We start from the raw sequence: 27,905 nt of genomic DNA, 5'->3' as shown, positions 1-27,905 counted from the left end.
GTTAGTCGATTCAGTCTTATAGCAAAAAGCTTCGACCAACACCTTATGAAGCTTTCGCTTAACTGCTGGGTCAAGGGGCGGACACAGAAGGCAGTGATTCTTGAGACGACGCGTATTGTGAGAAGGTTCCTCACTCTAAAGCCTTGACTTCCATATTATTCCGGAAATATCTATGGATCCCACGAAATTTGTAAATTACAAGTTTTTATGTCGCGGGCCTTAGTTCCTTATATATATAAAAAAATGCTATTTAAATGATCACCCCGAAGTTGGTCGCACTGAAGACTCCCTGCTGCTACGACCGATGACGTGAACTTTGGATGATGAATATGCTCGGCCCATACAATTCACAGCTTCACAAGTGTAGGTTCCCAGCGACGTTGGATCTTCAGCGTTAGCGGTTAATGCAAAAACATCTCCAGCTTTGATTTCGCGACTATCCTGTTAAATAGATAATATTGTCTAAGATCCGTATTAGAAACGACCTTCACCCCATCTGGTGAAGGTCGTTTAGAAGGTATATTGGGTGAAAATTATTGATGGTGATGATGATGTTGGATGGTTAATAATAGATTGAATCAAGCTAGGTTTTTAGGCAATCTACCCGCAATATATTTTTTAACGTACACTAAATTTGATATAAAACACTTTTCTTCCATTTAACAGATGGGTAAAGGTCGTTTCTAATTTGGATCTTTAATCAATAAAAATCATTTCTGAACACGACTTCAACAATTAAATACCTTAAACAAAAGTTGATACCTTAAACCAACGAAGCACAGGTGTAGGAACCCCCACCACTTTGCACTCTAGCGAAACCGTGCCCTGTTCAGTTAATAATGCCCGAAGCTCTTCAACAAACTCTGGACGTTTGTATGCCTTGGGAACTGAAAAGAAAAGGATATTTAGGAAAATACATGTCGCAATCTCATACGGATTATCATTAACAACCCATATTCGGCGCACTGTTGAGCACGAGTTTCCTCTCAGAATGAGAGGGGTTAGGCCTTAGTCCATAACGCTGGCCAATTCGCTAACTTCACACACGTAGAGAATTCAATAGAAAATTCTCAGGTATGCAGGTTTCCTCACGATGACGACCGAGTGTTCCTCGAGGTGTTTTAATTTTATATACAAAAGACGTAATTTTATAAAGATGATATGACAGCAATAGTATAAATAAGAAGGTATTTGTTATTTTGTGTTAAGTTCTTCGTCAAGGAGCGTGACTGCTTTTAGCGTTAGTCATGGAGAACATGTCAAACAGGGGAGTGTTAATGTATTCTGAAAGGTACTTTTAAACCTACACCCAAGGTCACAAGTCCTGCGACCTGCTCAAGATGTTTCCTCTATACCCGTCCCGTTATACGGGTGTTCTCTCGCCTTTCAAGCTTCCCTCCTAAGTTTAATCTTAATATTTTTAATATTACCCAAAACATTAAGGTGCGCTGAGCAGCTGGCGCGGCCGCCAACGTTCTCCGCGGTGCACGTCCACCGTCCAGCGTCGTCGACGCTCACAGCCGAGATGTCCGCGCACCAGAAGTTGCCATCGCGGACCAACGCGATCCGTTCCGCTTCTAAAAGCCGACGCTCGTTGCGGTACCAAGTCACCTGTAATGTAAATAATAATAGCATCAATATAAAAGTATCAAAACACTTGGAACTTCCTCACGAGATCTCCACATGCAGATAATTTAATTAAGTGTTGTTGTTTTAATAGTCATTTTCTAATGAAAAATTTCGAGTAACTCAAAAAAAAAAGTATAAGAATATTTAACGTTCTAATAATAAAACTTTGATTATTTAGTAACTATATATGTTTATGTATTTTTTTCTGACTTAATACGACTAGATATCATTATAATGAAACACATGTGATGTGAGTTTTATTTTTTAGTGTCGTTTTTAAATTACTAAACAAGCTAAAAACTGCATCCTATATTTCCACCCAGGTCTCAAACCCAGGACTCACGGTTACCGTAGCCTAGCCACTAGGCTAACGAAACAGGAATAGATTCACTCGTAGTTCTGTGATCAAACATACAGCGCCAAACGCGATTAATTTTAATCCTGTCACAATTCTTGTTCATGGTAAGATCTACAAGATGCTATTTATAATCAATAAAATCTATTTCAATATATTACGCATCCCCAAATGAACTCTGGCAGGCCAGCTGTATCAGTTTTTTGATTGAGAAGATTCAATAAATCGGGTAGGCATCAGAGTTTAGTCTCTATCTATAGGTATTAATATTATAAAGAGGAAAGATTTGATTGTTTGTTTGCATTGAATAGGCTCTGAAACTTCTGAACCGATTCAATTTTTTTTTTCACTGTTGGGAAGCTACACTACCTTCAAGTATTATAGGCTATATTTTATCCCCACATTCCTACAGGAACGGGAACCGTGTGGGTGAAACCGCGCATCATCTGCTAGTTAGTGATTAAGGTGGTCTTTGAATGGTCTCTATGACCACTTTGTTTATTATATTACGAGTTTATACAACACTAAGAATTTATAATGTAGATTGTACAAAATAAGGAATAAATGAAAATTTGGTTGTAAAATTTCCACATACATATAATTAAAATTGAAGTGTGTTCGTGATTTCAAAATAACTGTGTTTTGTCAAACGCTTACAGCTATTTACACGATACTGAAACATTATCAAACCTTTTTAAAATGTGTTTGTCCGACCCAATGTCTGGGACGGCTGAACCGATTTTAATGGGACTTTCACAGGAAGATAGAGGCGGTTATAGAGCAACATATAGGCTTTTTATCCCGATAATATACATGGTTCCCGTGAAATGTACCTACCAATTTATGAAAAACAGAATTTCTCGCATACGAAGTGGCGGGCGTCCGCTAGTTATAAGTACAAGAACGAACGCGGAGATTTAAAATAGAGAAATTATGTCACTGGGTTTGACGTACGGCGTAGGTACGCATTCTTGCTACATTTCAAGGTCGCGTTCAACTTTCAGGAGGATTATTATACTACTGTTAATTTCATAGATTAATTTCGATTTATTTTATGAATAGCGGACGCCCGCGACTCTGTTCGTATGTAATTCTATTTTTTACGAATCCCGTGGAAAACATGGCCTTCTCCGCCTAGCTTAGTTAGCGTGCTCATAAGGATCTTTGATTTATTTAACTTATTCAAAGGGTCATAAAGCCGTGAGAGTCCAGTGTATATGACCTCTGCCTCCGATTCCGGAGGGTGTGGGTTCGAATCCAGTCCGAGGCATGCACCTTCAACTTTTCAATTGTGTGCATTTTAAGAAATTAAATATCACGTGTCTCAAACAGTGAAGGAAAACATCGTGAGGAAACCTGCATACCAGAGAATTTTCTTAATTCTCTGCGTGTGTGAAGTCTGCTAATCCGCATTGGGCCAGCGTGGTGGACTATTGGCCTAACCTCTCTCATTCTGAGAGGAGACTCGAGCAGCAGTGAGCGATTATGGGTTGATCAAATCAATCAAAAAAACAGTACTCATCAAGAAAGGCTGTCGTATAAGTACATTTTTTTCCCCAACTTACCCTGCATTCTGTAGAGCTAACAATTTCAACAAGAAACCTTGTCCGTGTTCCAACCTTCACGGTCAGGTCCTGTAGTCGCCGAAGGAACGTTGGCGGATCGTCACCAGTCGGCTTTTCGTCCGGGGAAACTTCCAGCCGCACCCGGGTCGTATCTTTACCTGCAGCATTGCTTGCCTGTTGAAAAAAAATGGTTGTCTGTAAAGTCGGTTTATTTGAACGTGACAACGTCATAAGAAAATACTGATGGTATTATGAATATTATTTAAACGGATACATACCACGATAAAACGACGAGATTTTTAATATCGATATTTCGACCCAGTTGCATGGCGATGTGGTCGTGAAAATACAGAAAACAGACGGACTTACTTTCGCATTTACATTTTATCCCCGTATTCTTACTAGAATAGGAACCACGCGGATGAAACCGCGCGGCGTCAGCTAGTTTGATATAAAAAACTTTTCATCCAATAACCAGGTCGGTGAAAGTCACTTTCTACTGAGATCATAGGCGATAAGTAATGAATCAACTCACTTGCAGGGTGTAAACACCGGTGTCTCCGGTCCTTGCAGCGGAGATGGTGAGGCGGACACCGCCTGCGTCGACCGCCTTCTTGAAACGGTCGTCTAACTTAGCTCCCGCGCGACTCCTGATAGATAAAATAAAAAAAAAAAACAAATAATAACAGGACTAAAGTAATTAATTTTTAATTATAACGACACCCGTTATTTCGTTCGCGTGAAATCCCGCGGGAAAAGTGGCGTGCATAAAGTCAGAGTATACACCAATTCAACCAAACTTGGAAAATATGTATTAGGTAAGCATTAAGAAAACATTTGCATGGGTATGCAGTGCTTTAATGCTTGAATGAAGTGCATGCCATTGCGCGGGAAATAGGGATTTTTCGGAATAAAAAGTAGCTTATACGTTGCTTATTAGCCTCCTCTATATTCCAGTGAAACTCCTTTAAAAATCGGTCCAGCCGTTCCAAAAAATAGCCTGGACAAACAGACAGACGAAAATTTTAAAAAAGCTTGTTTTGTTTTGGTATTATGTAAATAACTATAAGAACTTAAGAAAACACAGTTGTTTTGAAATCACAGACAGACACTTCAATTTTATTTATATGTATTGATGATGCTAAGAAATAAATAATAGAAAAAATCATATATTCATATCGTATATATGATATGCATATATGAATATATTCATATCATATATATAAGTATATTTAATATACTTATATTTATATAAATATACTTATATATACATAAATATATATTATATATAAATATACTTATATTTATATAAGTAACTATTTCATTTATTTTTTTACTACCGTAACGGTGTATTTCACGCGAATAGAATTTGGATCTTAGCCAGCTAATCACTTACAAATGTGTAGGAGATTGTTATTTTATTCAACAATGTGTGAGTAAATAATGCTCACGTTTTAGGTCATTCATATTTAGTTAACCATACATAACAGTTATTAATTTTAAACATTCATTAATTCAAGTACATTGGGCATATATTAACAAATGAGCCAAAATATGATTATGACATTGAGAGAGAAAGAAGGGCCATCCCCATTCGTTGCAATATGCTGGCGCGTAGATTTTGCAAGTGCTCTAAAGAAGTAATTACTCTATTTAATGTGTACTGCCAATGTTTTTATACGTGCCAGCTATGGACTAACTTTCTATGAAAGTTAAGTCTCTAAGTCTCCCGCGGTATTACAGTGCTTCCACCATGTTTGCTGAATCGAGGGTGTCATTTCATGTAAATAAATTTATATTAATTGAAGAGAAAAATGTGGCCCTAAATGTTTCGTGTAGAGATTTAGGTAGGTACTGGCTTGCGATCACTCGAATAGGCTATATCATTATACTTGGTGCGTTTTCTAAAAACTAAACCTAGCTAAATTGATTTATTGCCCGAGAAACCCCCTGCATATTAAAGCTCATTAAAATCGTTGGAGCCGTTTCCGACATCGACTTATAATAATAATATCTTTAAAGATATTAGATAATACATAGAAATATCGATTACCGAGAGTCTGCGATACGTGATAGCTCAATTTTAGGCACGACAAATGGCGGGCGGGTGACGTGGGGTGGATCATTAATAATGTGATCCTATGTAATCCTAGACGAACTTATATAAACTATAGCCCTGATTGTAAAGATTTATGATATACGAAAGTCTGTCCCTTATATCAATGATCTTCATCAGACCTTCAAGATTTTCAATGTCATATAACAAAGTCCTCTGTCGTGTTTTTCTGTTTATACGCGATAAAGTGGAAACTTACAGAACCGATTTTTATACGGTTTTCAACAAAAAAATAAGATACTAAAGAGAGACATTTGTCGTCAAGGTTTGGGAGGTTCGAATGTTTTTCGTGTTTATGTAATAGGTATGAGAGTAGATCGTAAAGTATTTTATACTCTTATTACCCAAATTTACCTATTTGTGACTTTTATCCATAACTCTGTCTAGCATATAAATATGTATTATAAAATAATAATAATAGAATATAATAGTCGTATATCCCCCCTCCCCCCTCACCAGGTGGACTGACGACATCAAACGAGTCGCAGGGATTCGCTGGATGCAGGAGGCTCAGTATCGTGATGTTTGGAAGTCCCTACAAAAGGCATATGTCCTGCAGTGGACGTCCATCGGCTGATATGACGATGATGATGATGATGATGAGTCTTATATTAACTACCTGCAGATGTAACCATGTAGTTCCCGTTTCCTATGGAATAAGGGGGATAAAAATATAGCCTATTGATCCTCCTTATAACGTCTGCTATCTGACTCCTTATATGACTCCTTATAACGTTAGCTATCTGCCAGTGAAAGTCTCGTCGGTCTAACCATTTCAGAGATTAGTCGATATAAACAGACAAGCAAACATTATTAAATTTGATTTTTTAAATAAGTATTACGTATTGCTTATATGCATTTAGTGAAAAGCTAAGTTATTTATTTGTGAAGATAATTTATTGAGATAGATTTTTGGCTTACGCTGTTGAGAAAGTTCTATAAAAGAAATTCCGGCCTGGCTAATTGCGACCCTTGTTCGCACCAATTCACTGCCGCCCGCCCAAAGATCTTTGTCTAAAAATATCTCCGCCTGAGACGCCAATGCTCCGGCCAATCGCGAGTACAATTACGCGTACTTTGTACGACTGACCTAAACATTGATTACTTTTATTTGTATTATTTTGCTCACAAAGAACTCTACCTTTATTTCATGGTTGCCACAACATTATGTCAATAATATAGAGTGAGGGTACCTCAGCGTGCGTGTCCACGACGCCGCACTCGCACCGCTCCCGCTCCCAGTTTGACGTCAAATTCTAAGCACCGGCATTATCGAGTATGGTACTATACTCGTACATACGTCATATGAATGAATTATCATCCTGTGACATCAGATGCAATTTTTTTCCAGCAGCGCCGGTTCGTTTCCGATGTAGCCACCCAGCTGTCGTTTGTTTCAATCAATAAACACGATAACCTACGTAGTACCTGAATCATCTGTTAAGTACGTATACTCGTAATTGTATATAAACTTGTGAACTCCTGCGAGAGTATTTCACAATAACAACGGGATCTATTGATTTTTCCAGGATAAAAAATAGCCAAGATGTTACTCAATAATGAAGTATCATCCAGTAAAAGTCCCATTAAAATCTATCCAGTCGTTCCAAAGATTGGCCCAAACAGGCAGACAAGCATAAAAAAGGCTTACTTGTGTTTTGTTTTGGTATCGCATAAATAACTAAAACTGTTGATAAAACACAGTTATTTTGAAAACACACACACTTTTCAATTTTATTTATATATACGGGTATGTTTTCATAGATACTGAAATAATTTCGAAACATAGCTCTAAAAACATATTTATGCGCTATATACAACTCTAAAATCCAGTTTTAAATAAATCTATATAAAAAATATATTCCGCTAGCCAACGCCGAAAACAACTTCTCGTAATGCATCTTCTAACACAAAAGGAACTCAATACAACGGTTCCGGTATCGCGACCTAGATACCAAAATGATTTGTTTGTAATGCTGTAATAATAGTGGTACGAAGAAAAATGGGGACTAACTGAAAAGGAAGTTGCTTAAAAATAGGTTAAAGCGATAAAGCTGGCAATTAAGACATTTTATTGAATTCCTAGTTTCGTTAGTCCAGTGGTTAACCGTGGCTTCGGATCGAAAGAAACGGAGTCTTGGAGCTTTTATTTTTTCAAAAATTAAGTAAAAGTTCTCAGAACATCTTATGCCTAGAAGAGCTTTTCAATCTGGACAATTCCAGTCATTATTATAACACAGATAGCAGCCCTCTTATCCGCATTAGGTGAGTGGCTTACAATCAAAATTTACCTCTAACACTTCAACTTGTTATAAAGTAAAATAAAAACAGTCACTTTTTCACAGTCACAGATTGTCACAGCAATCATTTTGGTACCAATTTTAGAGCTAGAGCTCGGAAATGAAATGTATTACATGATAGGCTAGTCCAGGATCCGAGAAGCATTTTTACAATTGATTACTATCAAGTTAATTTTCCGATTTTCCGTGAGTAGCTTCATCATGATGAGATGCACAACTTTTATATCTACGATAATTCTATATTCTCGTAGCTGACAGGGTTACTAGGTAATAAAAACTTCTAAGCGTAGGAACGAAATAAATTACCACGCAATTTGTAGGCCAATGTGACTGTTAAGTTGTACAAAAATAAAATAAGCATATTTTTTTTTTAATTAAACAGTTTTCTAACGTAGATTAGAAAAAAGATGTTCGCCAGAAACAATAAAAATTTTAAAGAATTTTTATATCTCTCTTTTTACCTTAAGCGTAACTTTTTACGGCCTCTGTTATATTTTTATACTGAACCAACAACAATATCAATATGTACAAAGGAAACCTAATCTATGCGTTATAATTAAATTATTAAAGTACCTTTAAATAAGATAAACCTGATGTATATTAAACACCTGCTCTTACTGTATTCCCGCGTGCGTGTTTTGTTTTTTATCAAGAAACTTTTAGAGTTCTCACGCCACTTCGTTATCAACCCATATTCGGCTCTCTGCTGAGCTCGAGTCTCCTCTCAGAATAAGAGGGGTTAGGCCAATAGTCCACCACGCTGGCCCAATGCGGATTGGCAGACTTCACACACACAGAGAATTAAGAAAATTCTCGGGTATGCAGGTTTCCTCACGATGTTTTCCTTCACCGTTTGAGACACGTGATATTTAATTTCTTAAAATGCCCACAACTGAAAAGTCGGAGGTGCATGCCCCGGATCGGATTCGAACCCAAACCCCCCGGAATCGGAGGCAAAGGTCATATCCACTGGGCTATCACTGACTCTGTCTCACGCCACTACTACTCTAATATTACTACTCGACCACAGCCAAGACTTAGCCAAACTTGTAACAAAACTTCTTTGTTTAAAATATCTCTAACGGTCAAACCTACTGAAAATATTATGAACGTAATGTAAAAATGTGGCTGCTACGAGTAATGCGGCTCTGAATTCGGCAATCCTTTAGTATTATAGATATAGTACATTATAGAAAGCACATGTATGGTTGTAGGCACATTACGAGACGAGATTTAATAGATATACCTATCTAGTCTGCATCGTCACTCCATACAAATCTGTTTTAGTAATAAGTCTTAAAATGTATCTAATACATCCTGCGTTCCCGTTCCCGTGAGGATATGGGGATAAAATTAAGCCTATAATACTTAAAACTAACATGGTTCTCTTTCTATTTGTAAATTTTCAAAATCGGTTTAGTAGATCCAGAAATTACGATGACGTGGGTAATATTGTTCTTAGGGTGAAGATATTAATCGCCAACAGTCGCGGTGTCGAAAGGAGACGATTTATAAATAGATAATCAATACTCGTCTGTGAAATGAGACGGAATCAAAGAGAATACAAACTCTAACGTTCTGGTTGCGGAATCTTTTTACGAGTATAGGCAAAAAGAATTGTTATTGTTAGCTTACGTACATAGTCAATATTATAAAAAGCAATTACTGGCAATTATTTCATGTAGTTTTACTTAATCTACGAGTCGGTTATTGCAGGCTTTTTTACGCATTTTACCTTATCAATATCAATACATATAAATAAAATTTAAGAATTTACACGAAACCAAAACACAACGAGCATTTTTTTGTCTCTCTGTCTTTCTGTTTGTCCGCGATAATCATTGGAATGACTGAACTGATTTTAATTTTAAGTCGATCCATGGTTCCAGAGGTATTCGTGGAAAATTTACTAAATACCTAACTGAAAACAGATAAAAAATGCAGTGTGCTATCAACTCTAGTAAGAATGGATTTATAAAAAAAGCCCACACTGACCGACCTCCGCTTGAGACGTTTCAGGGTGAAGAGTAGATACATAAATATCCACTATCCTATATTATACGCATATTATGACAAATAGCCGTAAGTTTATTTTTACTGTGGTCAAGATGCTAGAAAGAGCAATATTTAGTTTTCTACCATCCGTACTATAGTTAGTATTTCTCTTCTGAAGTCTTTTTGTATCTACTTAATTAACTGAACTGTGGAGTTATATAAATAAACATCAACTATTTTAAAATAAACTTTATTATTGTCAGTTATGTTTCGTTCTTTGTTCACATTCCGCTTATATTATTAGCGCACGCCCCGCGGTTTCACCCGCGCAGAGTGCATTTCCGTAAGAAAACAGGTACAAAAAAGTCTATGACACAATTAACATGGCTTAACCTATAGATAAGTTAAACGTTAACACAAATTTATTAACAAAAGCTCGGGACTTACGACATACTGTTCCAGTATTTTAGTAAGTGGGCAAGCCTGAAAAAATAAAAATACTGAGCGCCAAAATTTGAGAGCTTGTACAAACAGTCGGTTTCATGTTCCTCCTAGCCACACTAAGTTCTATAATAAGTCATTTACACGTACATCAATTACTCTCTGGAATGGTCTTCCTTATGAAATACGTAATTCAAAGACACTGGGAACTTTTAAAAGTCGTTTATTCAAATATTACCTGTATAGTTGTAATTCGTAGTTTCTTTATAATTATTACTCAGGTATATTTATGTTTATATATATATATATATAAACATATATATATATATATATATATTTATATATATTTATTTATTTATTTTATTATATATTATGTATATTTTATATTTATACATGTAGTATATATAAATATACTATTTTTATTATTATATATATATTTTTTTTTTGTTGCACTATCCCGCATTTTACAAAAGCTTTCAAGCGGGGTTATGATACGGGGTTCCCGGACTTCAGGGGCCTTTTAAGTGTGAAAGAATCCACAATCACACGTTGGAAACATCCTACGAGTAAAATTCACTGTCATGTTTATTTTAAGCAAACAGATTCATGTTTATTTTAATGTTAATTTTTATTTTAAGCAATTTCTTATGTGAGAAACCTACCCTTCATTTGAGCCCCCCCAACTATTTTTAATACAGGGCCCCTTCAACGCACGCTACGCCACTGGCTTTCAGCCCGAGTTCCTTGAGTTTGGATGCTTGATAAAGGAGGTAAATATTTTTAGGGTGCCTTCCTTACAAGTAAAGAGGGAATACGGAATAAATATTTTTTTCTCGTTTGTCTCATAGTGAAGTGTAATTTTCGATAGTCTTTGAAAATATGACGGGTTTGTTAAACACTTTTTCTCGATTCAGGCATCCGTTTATGAAACTCAACGTTTATGCGTCGTCGTCATCCTCCCCTACGAGCTTGATGGTTTTTACGGACAGGTGAAAAATTCACAACCAAGTAGTAATTGCCATTTAAATCGACCAACTTAAAAAAAACATACTTGGAGCACGAGGGCGGCATACAAATCCCGCTATTAATTACATAATTTGATGAAGTTGTTAATGATAGTAACTCCGAGTCTGTTGAAACTAGGAAGTTTGAAGTTTGGCTTGGTTACATTAAATTATATCACGCCTGTAAAATGGTAAAAAGAAAGTATAGTCCTCCCGTACATTTAAAGTGAGAAATTCTTTTCTCTCGTCTATCTCATTATGTAGGGTTAGTCATTGTTAGGCCTTCAAAAATATTGTAGTAAAAAAAATGTGTAAAAACACCATTTTTAAATTTAAAGATTACGAAATTAAGAAATTTGAAACCCTACACTGCGCGTGGCTCGAAACTCACTTGGCCGGATTTTTTATGTTTTCTTCAGAACAGTATTAAAAATTATCTCCTTTACCAGGCAACCTATGCAAAAAAATAAAGGGATATTCGGCAAGGCCAGTGTGAGGACGCCAAAATCTGGAAAATGGTTTGGAAGCATCTTGTTCATACTTTTGTCCGTCTCGCCATGAATAACTCGTATATAATTGAGCAGTATTGTCTTGAATAAATATTTTGTTCCTGTGCCCTAGGAATAATATATGTCAGTAAGATACATGAAGGTACAGCAGATATAGTATCTTATGTTGTATTAGTTGTAATAAATAATATCTATGCCAGACTAGTTGGTGTCTAACTCAAAATGGATTTCGTTCATGAAAATACATGAGAGACAATGCATGCCCTGCGATCAGTCTGTCATAACATCAACAAGTACTTGTTACTGTTTCGCCTATAGTATTCGTGCCAACGAATAGCTCTTTACTTTTCAAGACGACATACATACCGCGCAACTATGTACGTCAATAAGTAAGTGAATCAATAAATTAACAGCTACCTACGTGTACTTATAAAAATGCGTATAGAATAACCTTTACTTCTTGGCACAAATCATTTGCTTATTCATCCTCGTTGATAAAATCATTTGTTTATTCGTCCTTCTTGATCATATTATTTGTATATTCATTCATTCATAATCAAGGAGGGATCAAATTGTTTATTCATCTTCCTTGATTAAGTCACATTTGTTTATTCATCCTCATTGATCAAATAGATTGTTTATTCATCCTTATTAATCAAAACATTTAATCATTCTTCATCTTTGATCAAATGGTTCGGTTATTTGTACTCCTCGGTCATATTGTTTGTTTATTTTTACTTAATCAAATTATTTGTATATTCATCCTCCTTGATCAAATAATTTGTTTATTCATCGTCTTTGATCAATTCTTTTGTTTATTCTTCTTTGATCAAACTACTAATTAATTATTTCATTCTTCCTCCTTGATCAAATTATTTGTATATTCACCCTTATTTTTTTATTCATCGTCCTTGATCAAAGATTGATCTATTCTACATCTCTCTTTGTTGCCTAGTAATTAGTGCACCTGAACTAATAAATTGTCATAAATCACCAATTCGCTACACTATTCTCGAAAAAACATATGATATGTACTTATTATAAAAATTTTTGAGCTTATTTAAATAACATACAGAATCGCAGGAAATCGCAGGGAGACACAAAAAATTGAGTAGGTATATATAGTCTAGTCAAAACCTCTAAAAGTAACTGACGAAGGTTTTCGACTTAGCCAGGTATATCAAGAATCAATAACGAAATTCAAATTACATAACTGGGAAATTCTAATTAATTATTATAAACTACTAAAGAATATAATTATTATGACACCAACAGATACACTGGCCATTGTACTGGTTCTCTACGTACGGTTAAGGGTTACGATTACGAAGTGACCATGGTACACCGAGGTTCTCTTGGCCGATAGTGAATGCCAGCCACAAATACCTGCTGTAGATGGAAGAAGTCGACCGCACGAGGGGTTTCCCAGCTGCATCACCCTTGCAACAATTGCTGCCCATGGCGGCACATCTCGTTTCGAATCGAGTTCGCGATAGCCAGGCGCGTACTGCGCGATCTAAAAGATATTTTTGTAAAAGCGCCGCGCTGCTAGCGCCGCTATTTGTTTACGATTCAGTTAAGATAATTCAAGGCTTGAGTCGAGAAACATGCATCTGGTATATACATGTTTGAAATAATATCTACAGATAAATATGTACATGGTACAACGAGAAAAAACATGTTTTTCAATTTAAATATAAGCATAACGGTTATTAGCTTTTAAAAATTAGATAATTTAAAAGTACGCGCAGCAACACCTTGTCTTGAACATTTCTCCTGAAAACTCGCTTCAGTATAGTACACAGTGGCGCGTACAGATGGCATTAGAGCGCCAAATAGATCATCGATCTAGCGAAGAGGTTTCTGATAGTTTAGAATAGATGTCGCTTTTCCTAATGCGTTCAGACTTGATAACCTCATATTTATTTTTGGTAAGAAAAATGTAAACTATCCATGACATCCTATAACTATAAACTGCACGGCATTCTATGTACATCTTACAATAATTGTACCTACCTACAGCGAACTATGAAGGTTACAACAAAAATGTCTTACACATAATATTATTATGAACCTAGATTAGATTATATTAGAGAGCTTATTAAGCGACGGCGAGGCTTAATCTATGTAGATATCCTTAACTAGCTACTCCTTCGTAGTTTAGGATGTAATGTTTACGTGCATGCAATATATTGAGACATGTTTAGAATATCCTACAAATAAGCGGTAAAAACCTGTGTTTGTCGCCGATAGCTTTCATGCGATTGGTTGCTTGCGTAACTGGTAAAGCGACGCTTAATTGGGTCAATCAAAATCAAAAAATTGCATCATAATGACATGACGCGGTAAAATATTGTGTACTTTAAACTCAATAGTCTAATCTACACTTATAATAAATCTGTAGAGAGGTCAATTCTGTACATTAAACATATTATTTCCAAAATTACTATCAGTAGGTGAATAGTGATCGATACTGATGCCAAAAATGTAATCAGTAAAATTTTTGTCTGTCTGTCTGTCTGTATGTTCTTTATAGAAACAAAAACTACTCGACGGATTTTAACAAAACTTGGTACAATTATTCTCCATACTCCTGGGCAGGTCATAGTATACTTTTCATTACGCTACGATCAAAAGGAGCAGAACATCAGAGTGAAGAGAAACGTTGGGAAAACGGGAGAAGTTACTCCATTTTCACAGCGATGCTAGGCACTGTAAGGGCTGAAAGAGGTCTAAGGGCGGGCGAAGTTGCGGGCGTCCGCTAGTTAGAAATAAAATTCAATCACAAACTACTACTCTACTACTCTACTAGCAAAAGCCGCGCGGTTTCACCCGTAGATCCTTTCCCGTGGGAATACGGGATAAAATTTAGTCATGACACTCACAAATAATATTGGTAAAAGATTATTCAAAATTAGTTCTATTTACGATCGATTACCATTGTCCTTATCTATCTATAGAGGCGAACAAATGTGCATAATTATTGTGTTAATTTAATTTAGTCGCTTATCAAACAACAAAAGGTATTTAAACACATCTATAATGTAAGTAAACACAAAATTGCGCTCAGTGGAGTCGACAAATTCGGTATAAAATAATCTATGTGATTTAGTAGGTGAATGAATTATGTGATTTAGTAATTAATTAATAGGTATGAATCTCTACATGGGTTTTTCGTGTGATAGTGTAACAGATAGATGGATTTACCATTGATTTACGTTCAGCATAGTTTTATGGATCCCGATTAATTTTGAATAAAATATCTGTAGAACGTAGATACAATGTCAAACCCAAGTTTTTTAAATTATTTAATCAGTCATGTACAACGAATATAATAAATAAACGAACGGTATATGTACATACCTTTATGTAAGTAGACATCATAGATTTAAGAGTTAGTACAGAGTAATGGTAGAATTTAAAACTTTCAATCTAAACGAATAGACCTGGTTAACTGTAGGTTAGTTACTGTTTAAGTATCATGGTATTTCTGATCGCACTCCTTCGAAACGGCTAGAGCGATTTTAATGAATTCTTTTTTTATATATATTTAGTATAATAATAGATCGTAAAGTATTTTGCACCCTCTTTCTCCCACTCTACACTTTTTATTTCACGATTTATAAGTATGGGGTCACCAAACACGAATAAAAAGCGAAAATCCCGGTCTGATAATCCGAACATAATCCGCAACAAATGGAATCGAATGTCTCAGAGTTCAGACATCGCTTCCTGGTCTGTATATTTATACATCGACATGTGAAAAACAAACAACGCGAACCGGCTGGTCACAAACGCATACGGTACCTTCATTATGCACTCTATTCAAATACAAATACGGTCCAGTATATCAGGCGGCTAATGTCCTAATCTACTTGGAAAAATTATAAGCCAAATTTTCACGAAACCGGTGAAAAATTTACTCTACACACTCTAAATATTTGAACTCACAGACAAAGATAGTGTATTTAAGTGGGGGGAGTGGAACTAGAAATAGAACGTACCATTCGTAGTGAAATGGTGGTGACCCGGAGGGCAGCGGGAGGACGAGGCTGGCGTCGCTGCCGGGGGCCGCCCTGACGACGTGGGGGCTGCTGCTGGGAAACGACGGGGGCTCCATGGACTCCAGTCCTCTCGGCCCGTGCGCGCCGGACCGTGTGCGCGCGCACACTCGCGCCGGTTTACTTTCTATAAATAATACGAAAATATGTACCACGCTCGGAGCAAATTTCATACCTACGACGCGAAAATTTCGCTAATATCACATCTGTCTCGTATCTTACCTTCATATTAAGTCATTAGATTTGTGCAATGAACTTGCAACTATTGTAAGTGCGTCGTTGCAATAAATATCAATTCACAATTAAATAAAAAAATTTAAACACTTAAAAAACGATTACTTGTTTCCTGAAAACGAAACTAATCGTTAAATATACCTACAAAAAGGACCTAAAAGGACTAAAATAAAAATAAATTAAACACTTTTTGACATTTACTTAGTTCTTTATTCATCAAACAAATCTACAATATGTATTTCGAGTATAACTATTTAGAGTAGATACATCGATTCGATAGCGACTAGACCATTAGCTAGGCTTATCTAATTTATAAAGATTTTTAGGGCCCAAAGAAATATGTTTACTACGGCTATCATATTATGTTGTTTTAAAGAAACATATAGGTACGAGACATCAAAACAATGTATAAATTTATTGTATTTTGGATTATTTTTGTACCTACTTATGTTATTATACTTTCAAGATGTCATTACTCTACCTTCTTAATTTTGTTTAATTAATTATTATAACAACAATATAACTAGTTTTAAAGGAAAAAAATAAAGTCGGAATATATTGGAAAAGTTTCGTTGCTATTCTCGTGAATAGATCGACAGTTAAGTACAATAGCTTATAAGTTGTGTGTATATTTTTGTAAGAGACTAAACGAAATTAATTACATATATCAAAAGTTTACATAATAAATAATGTAGTTATAAATTAGGAAGGCCACATCGCAACATCTTCAGTTGCGTTTTATCATAGTTTGCGTTTCTAGGCCGTTGCGTTACATTCATCTCAAGACAAGCGCCACTTATGCGATAGGTTAATGCAGAACTCAAATGCAAATCAAATGACCTTGTATTTAAGCGCTACCAACCACTCCTATAACGAAGACACCGTACAGCTGTGAAACCCAGTCTCAAGGTATTGCCCTGATCATAGAAATTAAATAGAAATGGCATGCACAGTGCACACGTTATGTTCTCGCCGTGCAGTTTACATTTTTACACAGGAGACGCGTAAATCTGTTAAACGTCTGCACTGAAACTTTTGAGTTCATTGCGTTTTACGTTCGATAAAATCTGGAATGTATAGTTATTAAAGAAATGTATGACTCACAGAGCGTCTCGTCAGTTAAATATGTCTCTGTAGTTTGGTACAGGCCACTTCTATTGCATGGTTGGTTTGTTGTAAAAATAATATTTTGTGTAGGCATTTTCTCATTTACTTTACTCCTAGGTGACCCAATAAGGAGTTTACAAAAATACTTAATCAGACTTTTTTTTTCAGAAATCAGAAATATGGAGATCGACAGACGAACCAAAGCTCAGCGAATCGCAAAGGTGAAGAGGCAATGGGCAGGCCAAATAGTTCCAAGAGTCGATGGACGTTGGGATCCCAAGGTGCTTGAATGGTGACCCCGCACCGGAAAGCGTAGTGTTGGTCGACCCCCCACTAGGTAAACTGAGGACATTTTGCAGAGAGGGACTGTTGTTTGGAAGCTCATGCAAGAGGCCTATATCCAGCAGTGGACGTCCATCGGCTGATAACAATGATGAAATAATAAACATATAAATTTCTACAAAATTCAGTACTTTTGAAAGTTGTTTGATATCCAAATATATAAAATTATATATGTACTGAAGTATGAGGATTTATTGGTCAGAATATTGTATTAAATGGTAGAGGATTACTTATAATACGATTAGAAATAGTAAAAGCACATCAAAAAGTTAGACCGAGTCTACAGTCTATTTTTCTTTCACCCTAATTATAATTACACAAGTGTATATTTGATAAAAAAACAATATAAGGAATGGAAAAACGCTTATGCAACAGAGTAATCTTAATTATATAATAAAAAGAAAATCTAGAAATCTAAATTAGTTTTTTTTTTACGTGGCACTTTCAAGTTTCATCACACGTTGTGCTTGTGCATTGCATGAATGCAAGATGTACACAAGTAGGTACAGTGCAAAAATGTATTAAATATGACCTGTACTCGTAAAAATATTGTACACATGTTATATTGCCCGTTGTTGACATTTTCACACGATCATAAAGTCATAACCATGCCAAAAATTCTTGAGCATTTTGTATCTACTTTATTAACTTAAAATTACCTACTACCTAATTCTACAGTTTGTATGAAACCTAATCCATTTCAGCGATAAATCGAAAAAAAAATCGATGAATATGTTTATATGAAATTAACTTTGATGGTTGTATTTAGCGAGCGTCATAGTATTATGTCGATTATTCTTCTAGTTAGTGATGTGCAAAATTAAATGTAATAAAAATATACTTATGCTCCAAGTATAAATGCAAATGGAAAACACTACTTCACTAAACATTTACCTAAACACACGCGGTATGCGTGATTTTATTCTACAGGTACATTACAATGTCTACATAGAGTAAGATTCGTAGGAAATGTCAAATATCTTACCACTTAAAAACAATATATGTATATTAATAACTTAATAAGATCACTAGTTACAACAACCACAAAAAAAACATGACTTTTTTGTGTGATTTTTAGTCTAGTTATATTTAACTTCATATTTTAGACGATATTTTAGACAAGATCCATAGTACGAAAGACTATTTTTTCCAAGTGTCGAAGATGTTGTTAGCAAAACATCTTTATAAATACGAGTACGTACGTACGTAAGTACATCTATTACGCTATTTGAGGGGTATATGCTTACAAATTTTGTCAATTTCACCTTTCATGTATAATTTATTACTTTGATCTATAAAAACTATAAGACTTTTTTAAATAAGCGATCTTTTACATACTTTTTTCCTCTGTTTATTTCTATATATCCTACAGTAAATCTTCAGTCAAGAATATACTTTTTTTTTCACATAAACACCTATATATCGCAGTTACAATCACCACACAAAATAGATCACATCATTGGGTAACAGGTAGATATATAGCTTACCGAAACTTTCTTAATATACAAACGACTGCCATAGGTTGATTACTGCAGTATGAAACATTTTATGAGTAGAAAATATATTGTACAAATATTGTCATAAACAATTTTATTATATCCATGTCCAATATTTTAACTAACGAAAATTAAATTTAGTTATTTTTTTATTAAATGTTTTATTGTTACCTTCATGATTTTATAAAAGATTTTAAAACTTTCAGCTTGTGTAAAATCATGAAGATCTGATTAATCAGAGGCTTCATTCTGTGTTTAAATGAAATCAATATCACTCGAATTGAGTTGAATTTATGTCAGTACGAAATCTTTTACTTCGAATATTATAAAGAAAATCTCATACAATTGAAAAGTTTCTATAACCGATCAATTTATAATCTCAGTGATTGAGCAAACAATATAATTATATTATATATTAACCCAAGATAATATTAATATTATATATTAACGCAAATATTTGTTTGTAAACTTCCAATTGTTAAACTAAGAGTATATTGCAGTCGAAAATCAATAAATAGACATTTATCTAAGAACAAATTTACAAATCCTTATATTTTTTGCCGAAGTTATAATTTATAAAATTTTTTTGTATTGATGTCATAATATAAACATTATTTATCATTATCAATATAGCATTTATATATTGAAAACTAAAATAATAGTATTGTATATCAAAAAACTGCAGACTGTTTTTACAGAATTTCAAATTTTCGTTTTAAGATATTCGCAGAAAATCATACCACATTTTTATATATAAATAGAAAAAAAAATGTGGTTAATTGCTTACAACTCTTTAAATTTTTGGGAGCTTACTTACAGTGTTCTTAACTGTAATATACTATTCATAAATCTAAATTTTCGATAATAAATGAGAATGAAAATGAGATCCTTTAAATAAGCTACTCAAAGAATATTAGAGATCACTTATGTAACTATAATTCATAATTACAACATATTGGTTACATTCATTGTGATATTGGGATCCGAGTTCACAACATCTGCTTATCTTTGTAGATAAAACAAGACCTTATTGACTTCACATTTGATTACAACAATTTAAGATTATAATAAGATCTCTCAACTCGGATATATAAATACATAGATTGAATAACTTTCAAACACGTGTCATAAAAGCGACACCTATAACTGTTATTAATAGTTATAAGTTATCTTTACAGAAATTTCCACAACTTAAATGGCTATCACTTAGTATTTAAATGTGAAAATTTGGTGAAAGATAAATTATGATTGCAATATTTTATTTTTTTCAGAACTGAAGTGATTAGTAAAGAAGTAATATGCCTGGCATTGTTTTGGCTCCAGCTATGTACATTGTCTTGATTTGCTCTAGCTGTGTATGAAGCTTCAATATTGCATCTAGTATTTATATATCAAAGACTATTATTTGTATTTGTTCACCACTTTAAAGAGATTCATAATCAAAAACTTACATAAAAACAAAACCGAAGCAATTAATCATTATTGAAATGTAGTTATTATTATTATAATGGAAATTTTCATATTGTGTAATAAATACACTAAAAATATGTCATACATAATTATTTTGCAAGTCATTAATGCCAAATAAAGGAGAATGCCCACCGGCCCATAAAATGTTGGCCATAAAAAGTATATGGGGATGATAATATGATGTATAAATAAGGATCTGTTTAAATAATCGGCTTAATTAAAATATGTTTCATGCAGAAAAATACATCTTTTATCACTCTTTTTGGGCAAAATGTTCGCCGGTGTACCAAAGCAGGGAAGTAACATTTGAAGCTAAATTATTTTTTTCTGCTACCAACTAGCTCAACAAACAAGCTAATCATAAGTCTTCAAAATATATAGTAAAGCTCAGACTGCATGGTCGACAATCTTAGCCTTGTCCTTGTGTTGTGGACAAATCAAAGATGAATCAAAAATGTCTAATAATGTTGAAGCAAACTTTTTTTGATAGTTTTTTTTTAGATCTTTTTTGATGATTCCATTAATAATGTAGCATTATCAAGATTTTTTAGATAGGAGTAAATTGCCTGGTGGTTAGGGTAGGCCCGGGCCTGGCATGGGCAATCCCTTTTAAACATGAGCGAGATCTGGAACATAGTTGTCATTGAGAGGGATTTCAATGTTACTTCCAGTTTCTTTTACAATAATGTTACCATTGTCCTCGATTATGGTGTCCTTAATGGATTGGACAGTTGGAACATTGTTGTTCTGTATGCTTTCTTCGTTGCAGACGCAACTTACGCATTCATCTACCGCTGCGACAACTGTATGCCCTTCATTTGGTTTATCCTCAACATAGTTCACGACCATTTGGGCGGGATTGTTCATGGCGTGTTTTTTCTTCCGACGACGACTATCAACGACGGTTGTTATAGCTCCCTTAACGCCGTCCGATGATGAAGATATCTGACGATTAAAGTATTTGAAGTTCTTGCGTATACCACAACGACATCCGTTTAGAGCGATTTCTTTCCTGTTGAACAAAATAAGTTATTAAAACACTAAGTAAAGTCAAAAGAACACAGATCTGTGGAGACTTTGTCTAGAGGCAGAGGAAACACCTCTGCACATTCTATGCAATTGCCCAGCTCTAATACATAAACGCAACCTCCACTTAAGGCATTTCTTAATAAACCCTGAGGAGGTGAAACATTTCCCAATCAAGCAACTGCTGCTGTGCCTGGTGGCAACTAGTATTGGAGAGGAAATTTAGTCAGTGGCGATCACAATAGATCGGAAGCGATCAACGTGATACAGATCTCGTGAAGACGTGCAGAGCAGCTACATTAAGAAAATGAAGAAGACGAAGAAGAAGGTCAAAAGAAAGGAGAAAATTATTAGTAAGACCTATAAAAAACATACTCAGCAATGATCCGTTCACGTTGTTCAAGTTGCAGACGCACAGTGCACACTTCCATGTACAACTCATTGGCTCGGGAGAGCTGTTGCTCATACACGTAGCGTACGTCACGAGCATGCTTCAAATCTTCACGGCGTTGTGCGATCGCATCTTGAGGTGCTGGTTTTTTGATCCTACGGAAACAAAATTATTATTAAAAGAATTCAAATAAATGTCATAAGAGTTTTAAAAATAAATATATATAATGTAACTAACTATATATAACTAACTAACTAAATATATATAACTAACTTAGAATATAATCTGTCCATGCTGCTGTGCACCTCTTGGCGCCAAACTGCTTGTGTTTTATTAAAAGATTCTTGGTCCATTGAACACAGCTCCTCACCAGCCATGTCTAAATGTGCAGCGATTATTTTGAAAGGTGGCCTGAAGAAAGAAAAGCAAATTATATTGATGGTTGTAAATGTTAGAAACTTTGTTACTTTATTTGTTTTAAAAATAAATTGTATTTAATTTTGTTACCTGCTGCGAGGCACTCTATTCCAGCATTGATTGAGTAATAGTTGTATGCTACTTGGGCATGTTGATGGCACTGGAAGTGCAATTGTATCAGTTCCCACCCCCCACATTATAGCATGTGTCTCTAGATTCTTGTATGGAACTTCTTGTGTAAGAAGCTCCCATAGTACCACACCATAAGACCAAACGTCAACTCTTTCAGAGCATGGCTCATGACGTATAACTTCTGGAGCCATCCATGCCACAGTGCCAGTAAAACTCATGATTGCACTGACATCATTCCATTCTCGACTTGTTCCAAAGTCGCTGACTTTGACTACAAGGTTATCAGCAATCAAAACACTAAAAAGGTTAACATTATCAGTATTATTATTATGTACAGCAGAAATTATTGTAAATATTATTATGTATTGATACAATATATATCATAGTAACTTACTTGGGACTTTTAAGATCCCTATGTATAATCTTATGAGTGTGGAGGTAACTCATGCCGAGAGCAATATCTCGTGCCCATCGTACTATTTGCTTGGGGTTGAACGTAACACCACTATGAAGAAAATCAAACAGTGGACCATATTGGCAATACTCCATAACAAGGCAATGAAACTGAGATACAGTGCAAACTCCACGGAAGCGAACTGCAATGAGAAAAATATATACAATAATGGAAATCAAGTCATTAATACACAATATACATTTATGCTGCTTATCATACCTATATTTTCATGGTTTAGTTTCCTGAGGTGTTTAATGTTTGCTTCGTTTTTGTCTCTCAACTTCTTGACCGCTACCATTTCACCTCTAAAAGATCCTCCGAATACAACTCCTTGAGCTCCAGAGCCCAAGTATACCAGGTCGGTGATTAGTTCAAAGGGAACCTCCCAATCATTTTCTGTAAACAAATCAACCAAAAACCATAAACCTTAATATTTTTTTAATTAAATTATAGCACAGTAAATTAAATGAAACAATGTTTATATAATTTTATTCACCTCCGCTATGAAAGACCTGGCCTTTACATAGCAATGTAACAGAAGTTAGTTAAGCTATTGATTTATATAAGATAATATTGAAGATATTTAAAAACACTTTAGCTGCTAGAAATAAAAAGCAGATAATATTTATTCACAAACATTATAACATTTTTTAAAAGTTATAATAGCTCAACAGTTATAGGGTGAATTCAATTTTTTAATTGCATTTTTATGTACAAAAAAAATGCAATGAAAATGGTCCTAGCTGGCTCTCTACATAGTTGGAAGGGGCATATTTACATCAAAAAGTGAAATAGGTATATTGTGATTACAACAACAGACAAAAAATAGGAAGGGTATAAATTATTATATACTCAGAGGCACAATTATCTGCCCTCTTTATAATACTCGCGTCATATTAAAGTGGGCGGATAATTGTATCTCTGAGTATACATAGAAAACATTGCATATTATTATTACATACATGACATATTATTATATACACAAATATACCTGCTTCAATCTACTTGAGATGTTAAATTTAAGCAAAAGCAATAAATAGTTTAGGGAGATCAACAGTAAACCTCTCACAAAACACAGGGAAATATGTTGAATATATATATTAAATGATGATGATGATGATAACAAATTTTGCGACAGGTAATTATTAAGAAAGTCTAAGAACGGACTAAGTCGCGGGTGTCTGCTAGTAGTGTACATCAAAGAAATTGCCTTTAGGAGCATAATCAAATTCCTTTCTAGGAATCCAATATAATAAAATACCCATAGTTTGCAGAGCCAAAATCGCAAAGCTAAAATCGCTAGCCAATCAAATAACAGTAATCGCATAGAGTGAGTGTCAGTCCATTTTGCCAACAATCCATGACAGCTACAAAAAATAGATTTATTGATTCCAATCATGATTTTATATTCAATGATAAGTTAGCCCTTGACTGCAATCTCACCTATTGTTAAGTGACAATGCAGTCTTAATTGGAAGCAGGCTAACTTGGAAGAGGTATAAGTTTATTCTATCCACAGACACACCTGACGGTTTCTACGCAGCATTTTACCAGAACAATAAATCGCTTAACAGTGTCTTTGCCGGTAGGGTGGTAAGTAGCCACAGCAGAAACTTACCAGTAGTGACCTGAGACCAATTAGAAAATATGAAAACCTAAACTGACTGTACTTTAAATCAATCTGCACCAGAGAGGTTGTCATTAAGTTGTCTTGAAGTTAGGTAAATTCATTAATTTAAGTTACATTTCTATCATATAAAACCAGACCAGTAGTTCCTGAGATTACAACAACCAAGCAAACTAACTCTGCTTTACAATATTTATAAGCTTTTAAATATTATATTACAGTTTACATAAATGTCATTTTATTATAATTCACCACATAGCCTAGTGACTCCTGACATGACCTTTTCAGATTATATTTCAATGTTGCACTGTTATAATTAAGTGTTTACAATTCCAAACCTACAAATGAACAATTTACTTAGATATAATACTAAAATAAAAAGCATGAATAAGAAGACGTAAATAAATAGCTAGAATAGAAAGGCGTCAATAAGATCAATAATGCAAGCGCGTGTCATACATAGCTGTGCAGTATATTTACATGAAAATCAATGCCTCCCCCTTCCTCTCCCAAAACCTGCGTAGCGCATCGACCTTGAATGCGTCCCTGCGATTGCATCCTTGAACGGTATGAGCCCCGGGAATTTTACGTAATATATATAATGTAATATAGGACAACAAGATTTTACCTTGAGATTCTTCGTATTCACCAGTTTTAAAAAGTGCCCAAACGGTCGAAAAGCACTCTAGTACACCACTCATCCAGAATAGTGTCTTTTTATCTCTCTCAACTACAGGAGAACCGAGAGGTGGCAAGTCAGCCTTCATTGTGTGCCGAGCGCCACTAAATTCAATTTGAGCTAGTGGATCCATCTCAATGCGTTAAGTTAAATCACAATCTGTTGTAAACGACTGTACGTAAGAAATTATTTACCGAGATTAATAGAACTGAAAGCTTTCTTTATTTAGTAAATAGCGGACACATTACTTTTCACAGTGAAATCGCGTACATGAATGAAAATGAATACACAGACGTCAAATAAAGAATGAACATGAACACCAAACCAATGATTTAAGAAAGTGAATGAACATGAAGCTCTTAAAAAGTTATAGTCTGTAATGGGCCGTATAGACTACTTTAGTATTTTAGTCGAGTACGAACAATTCTAATAATACCGCCCAAAAATCGTTTGTACTCGACTAAAATACTAAAGTAGTCCGAACTAGGCCTTAGTATACTCGTAAACTTGGTTTACGTGTGTAAAATCATTAATCCTGCGAATTTTCTGACAGAAGCTAATGTCACTTTGTAAAATAATGATACCATATTTATTGTCACAGTGATGTCCTGTTATGTATCTATAATATAAAAATGAATCGCAAAATGTGTTGGTAAGCGCATAACTCAACAACGCCTGGACCAATTTGGCCAAATCTTTGGGTAAGTTTACATCGAGTTTCACGCAGACGAAGTCGCGGGCATCCGCTAGTAGGTAAATAATAGTGCCTCAGTTCATTCCCTCTCAAAGAGGATTTATTTTTAATGTTCGTTGAAGTTCTAGGATGGTTTTTACGGCGAGAAAAATTTAAAAAGACTGAAAAAAAATTATACTCCCATACAAACGATTCGTAATAACTTGAATTTTAATATGTATAGGGTAGGGGTAGGGTAGGCATAGAGTAGGAAGAGTAAGGTTGGAGTAGGGTGGAGATAGGGTAGGGGTAGGGTAGGCATAGAGTAGGAGGAGTAAGGTTGGAGTAGGGTGGAGATAGGGTAGGGGTAGGGTAGGGTAGACATAGGGTAGACGTAGGGTAGGGGTATTGTTGTTTGTTTTATTGGGTTGATAATAATCAACCTATTAAAATAAACATCAAATCAATTGAGAAATGTCATCTACCTACCTGTATGATTTCCACCAATAGGCACTAGATGATATTTGTTACGTAGAATCTCAATTTCGTATATGTCAACTAGAATCATACGTTAAAGATAAATAATAATGCTGGTTGTTCTGGAGTTTAGTAAAATTATAACACTGACGCATTAATGCTAGCCAAAAATTAAAGGACATGTCCCAATTTTGTATGGAGGCTGGGCCTTTATTCCGAGTGTCAACTAAGCAGAACAAATTATTTTTATCATAAAAGAACATAAAATATAGGGCTTAAAACCCAAAATACAAAAAAAACGGAACCCGCATTTTTTTAACATAATTAAATAAATTGTATTTTTTTCATTAGCTGACAACATTAATTAAGAATTTTTATCATGGCAACATGTTTGTAACTTACACCCTGACAGGGTTCCCAACTTAGGGGTTTTCCCCCCAGATTTAGGGGGCAAATAAGTGAAATGGGATCTTTTTAGGGGTATTTTCAGGGATTTTTTGACTCTTTAATATTTTTAAATTGATGATAATTTTAATATTTCTTTCTTGGCTTAGCGACTTATAACTACATATAATACGTTATTCTACAACCACTCCGAGGTAATTGGAGGCAATTTTCATCGAATAAAAAAAATTGGTAAATTTATTCATTGTCAACATGTATGATTTCAAAAAATCTGAATCTTCAGATAAAGACGTAGTATTTTGTCTGTATTAAATATAGACTTTTGAAACATATGACAGCATATTATTTCTAAATTATTATGAATTTATATTTTTTAGGGGGACAACTCAATAATTAAGGCGATTTTAGGGGTTTTTGACACCAACTTTAGGGATAAATATTTTGGAGAGTTGGTAACACTGCACCCTGACAGATTGTCAGTGATCTTTGCGTACTAGCGTTCGGTTATGGTGCCTAAAAGCAATATAAGGATTTTTATGTTTCATGTTTCTCTGTATATGATTCTTTTTAACTTGTGTCTTACACATTGACATTTGACAATATTACATGACATTGACAGCTTACACCGGATATGAATTCATTTCCAAGTGCTTTTATTGGCTGTTTGAACACTTTTACTGTATTGTCTATGTTTAATATATAGTAGTAGTACTTTTGCCTAATTAATGCGGGTTCCAATAATTCTGAAAATTATTTTCTCATCAGTAATCAGTAATTTGTATCCTCTATCCGTGAAAAATACTATCGACCTGCTTATAAATTTTAAATAATAAAGTCCCATTTTGGGACTGTGTCTTTTAGCGAATGGGCTACTGTAGACATTTAGAAAAGTAGAGAAAAATTGTACGAGTTGTACGAGGAAAAACAATATAATCAAACGCGACTTATTTAGAATATGTTAAAAGTTATTCAAAAAATTTTAAACGTGTTTGTATTCTTG

General features: G+C 34.7%; 2 protein-coding genes across 3 annotated transcripts in view; both read right to left on the bottom strand.

The window, feature by feature from the left end:
* Positions 1 to 16,163, bottom strand: part of LOC112045836 (uncharacterized) — a 47,511-nt gene extending 31,348 nt beyond the window's left edge. Inside the window, exons 1-6 of one of the 2 annotated variants that reach the window (XM_024082185.2) lie at positions 15,919 to 16,163; positions 4,085 to 4,199; positions 3,550 to 3,723; positions 1,431 to 1,611; positions 763 to 887; positions 263 to 441 (exon numbers count right to left, since the gene is read on the bottom strand). In XM_024082185.2, the coding sequence (XP_023937953.2) occupies positions 263 to 441; positions 763 to 887; positions 1,431 to 1,611; positions 3,550 to 3,723; positions 4,085 to 4,199; positions 15,919 to 16,148 (1,004 nt within the window). In that variant the 5' untranslated portion in view covers positions 16,149 to 16,163. Of the gene's footprint in view, positions 1 to 262; positions 442 to 762; positions 888 to 1,430; positions 1,612 to 3,549; positions 3,724 to 4,084; positions 4,200 to 13,300; positions 13,437 to 15,918 lie in introns of those variants that run through there. The other variant, XM_024082186.2, reaches the window with a different exon arrangement.
* A 233-nt stretch (positions 16,164 to 16,396) lies between these two features.
* LOC112045842 (mitogen-activated protein kinase kinase kinase 12) lies at positions 16,397 to 25,693 on the bottom strand. Its single transcript, XM_024082194.2, has 7 exons — positions 25,300 to 25,693; positions 23,264 to 23,440; positions 22,985 to 23,186; positions 22,549 to 22,887; positions 22,315 to 22,452; positions 22,026 to 22,196; positions 16,397 to 21,636 (listed from the first exon to the last, which is right to left on the bottom strand). The coding sequence occupies exons 1-7, from the start codon at positions 25,481 to 25,483 to the stop codon at positions 21,234 to 21,236; spliced, it is 1,614 nt and encodes a 537-aa protein (XP_023937962.2). The 5' UTR covers positions 25,484 to 25,693; the 3' UTR covers positions 16,397 to 21,233.
* Between the last annotated feature and the right edge of the window lie 2,212 nt (positions 25,694 to 27,905).

This window comes from Bicyclus anynana, chromosome Z (genome assembly GCF_947172395.1).
Source record: "Bicyclus anynana chromosome Z, ilBicAnyn1.1, whole genome shotgun sequence".
Classification (NCBI taxonomy): domain Eukaryota; kingdom Metazoa; phylum Arthropoda; class Insecta; order Lepidoptera; family Nymphalidae; genus Bicyclus; species Bicyclus anynana.
The sequence above is the reverse complement of the archived record's forward strand: the minus strand, read 5'-3'. Positions and strand labels throughout refer to the sequence as shown.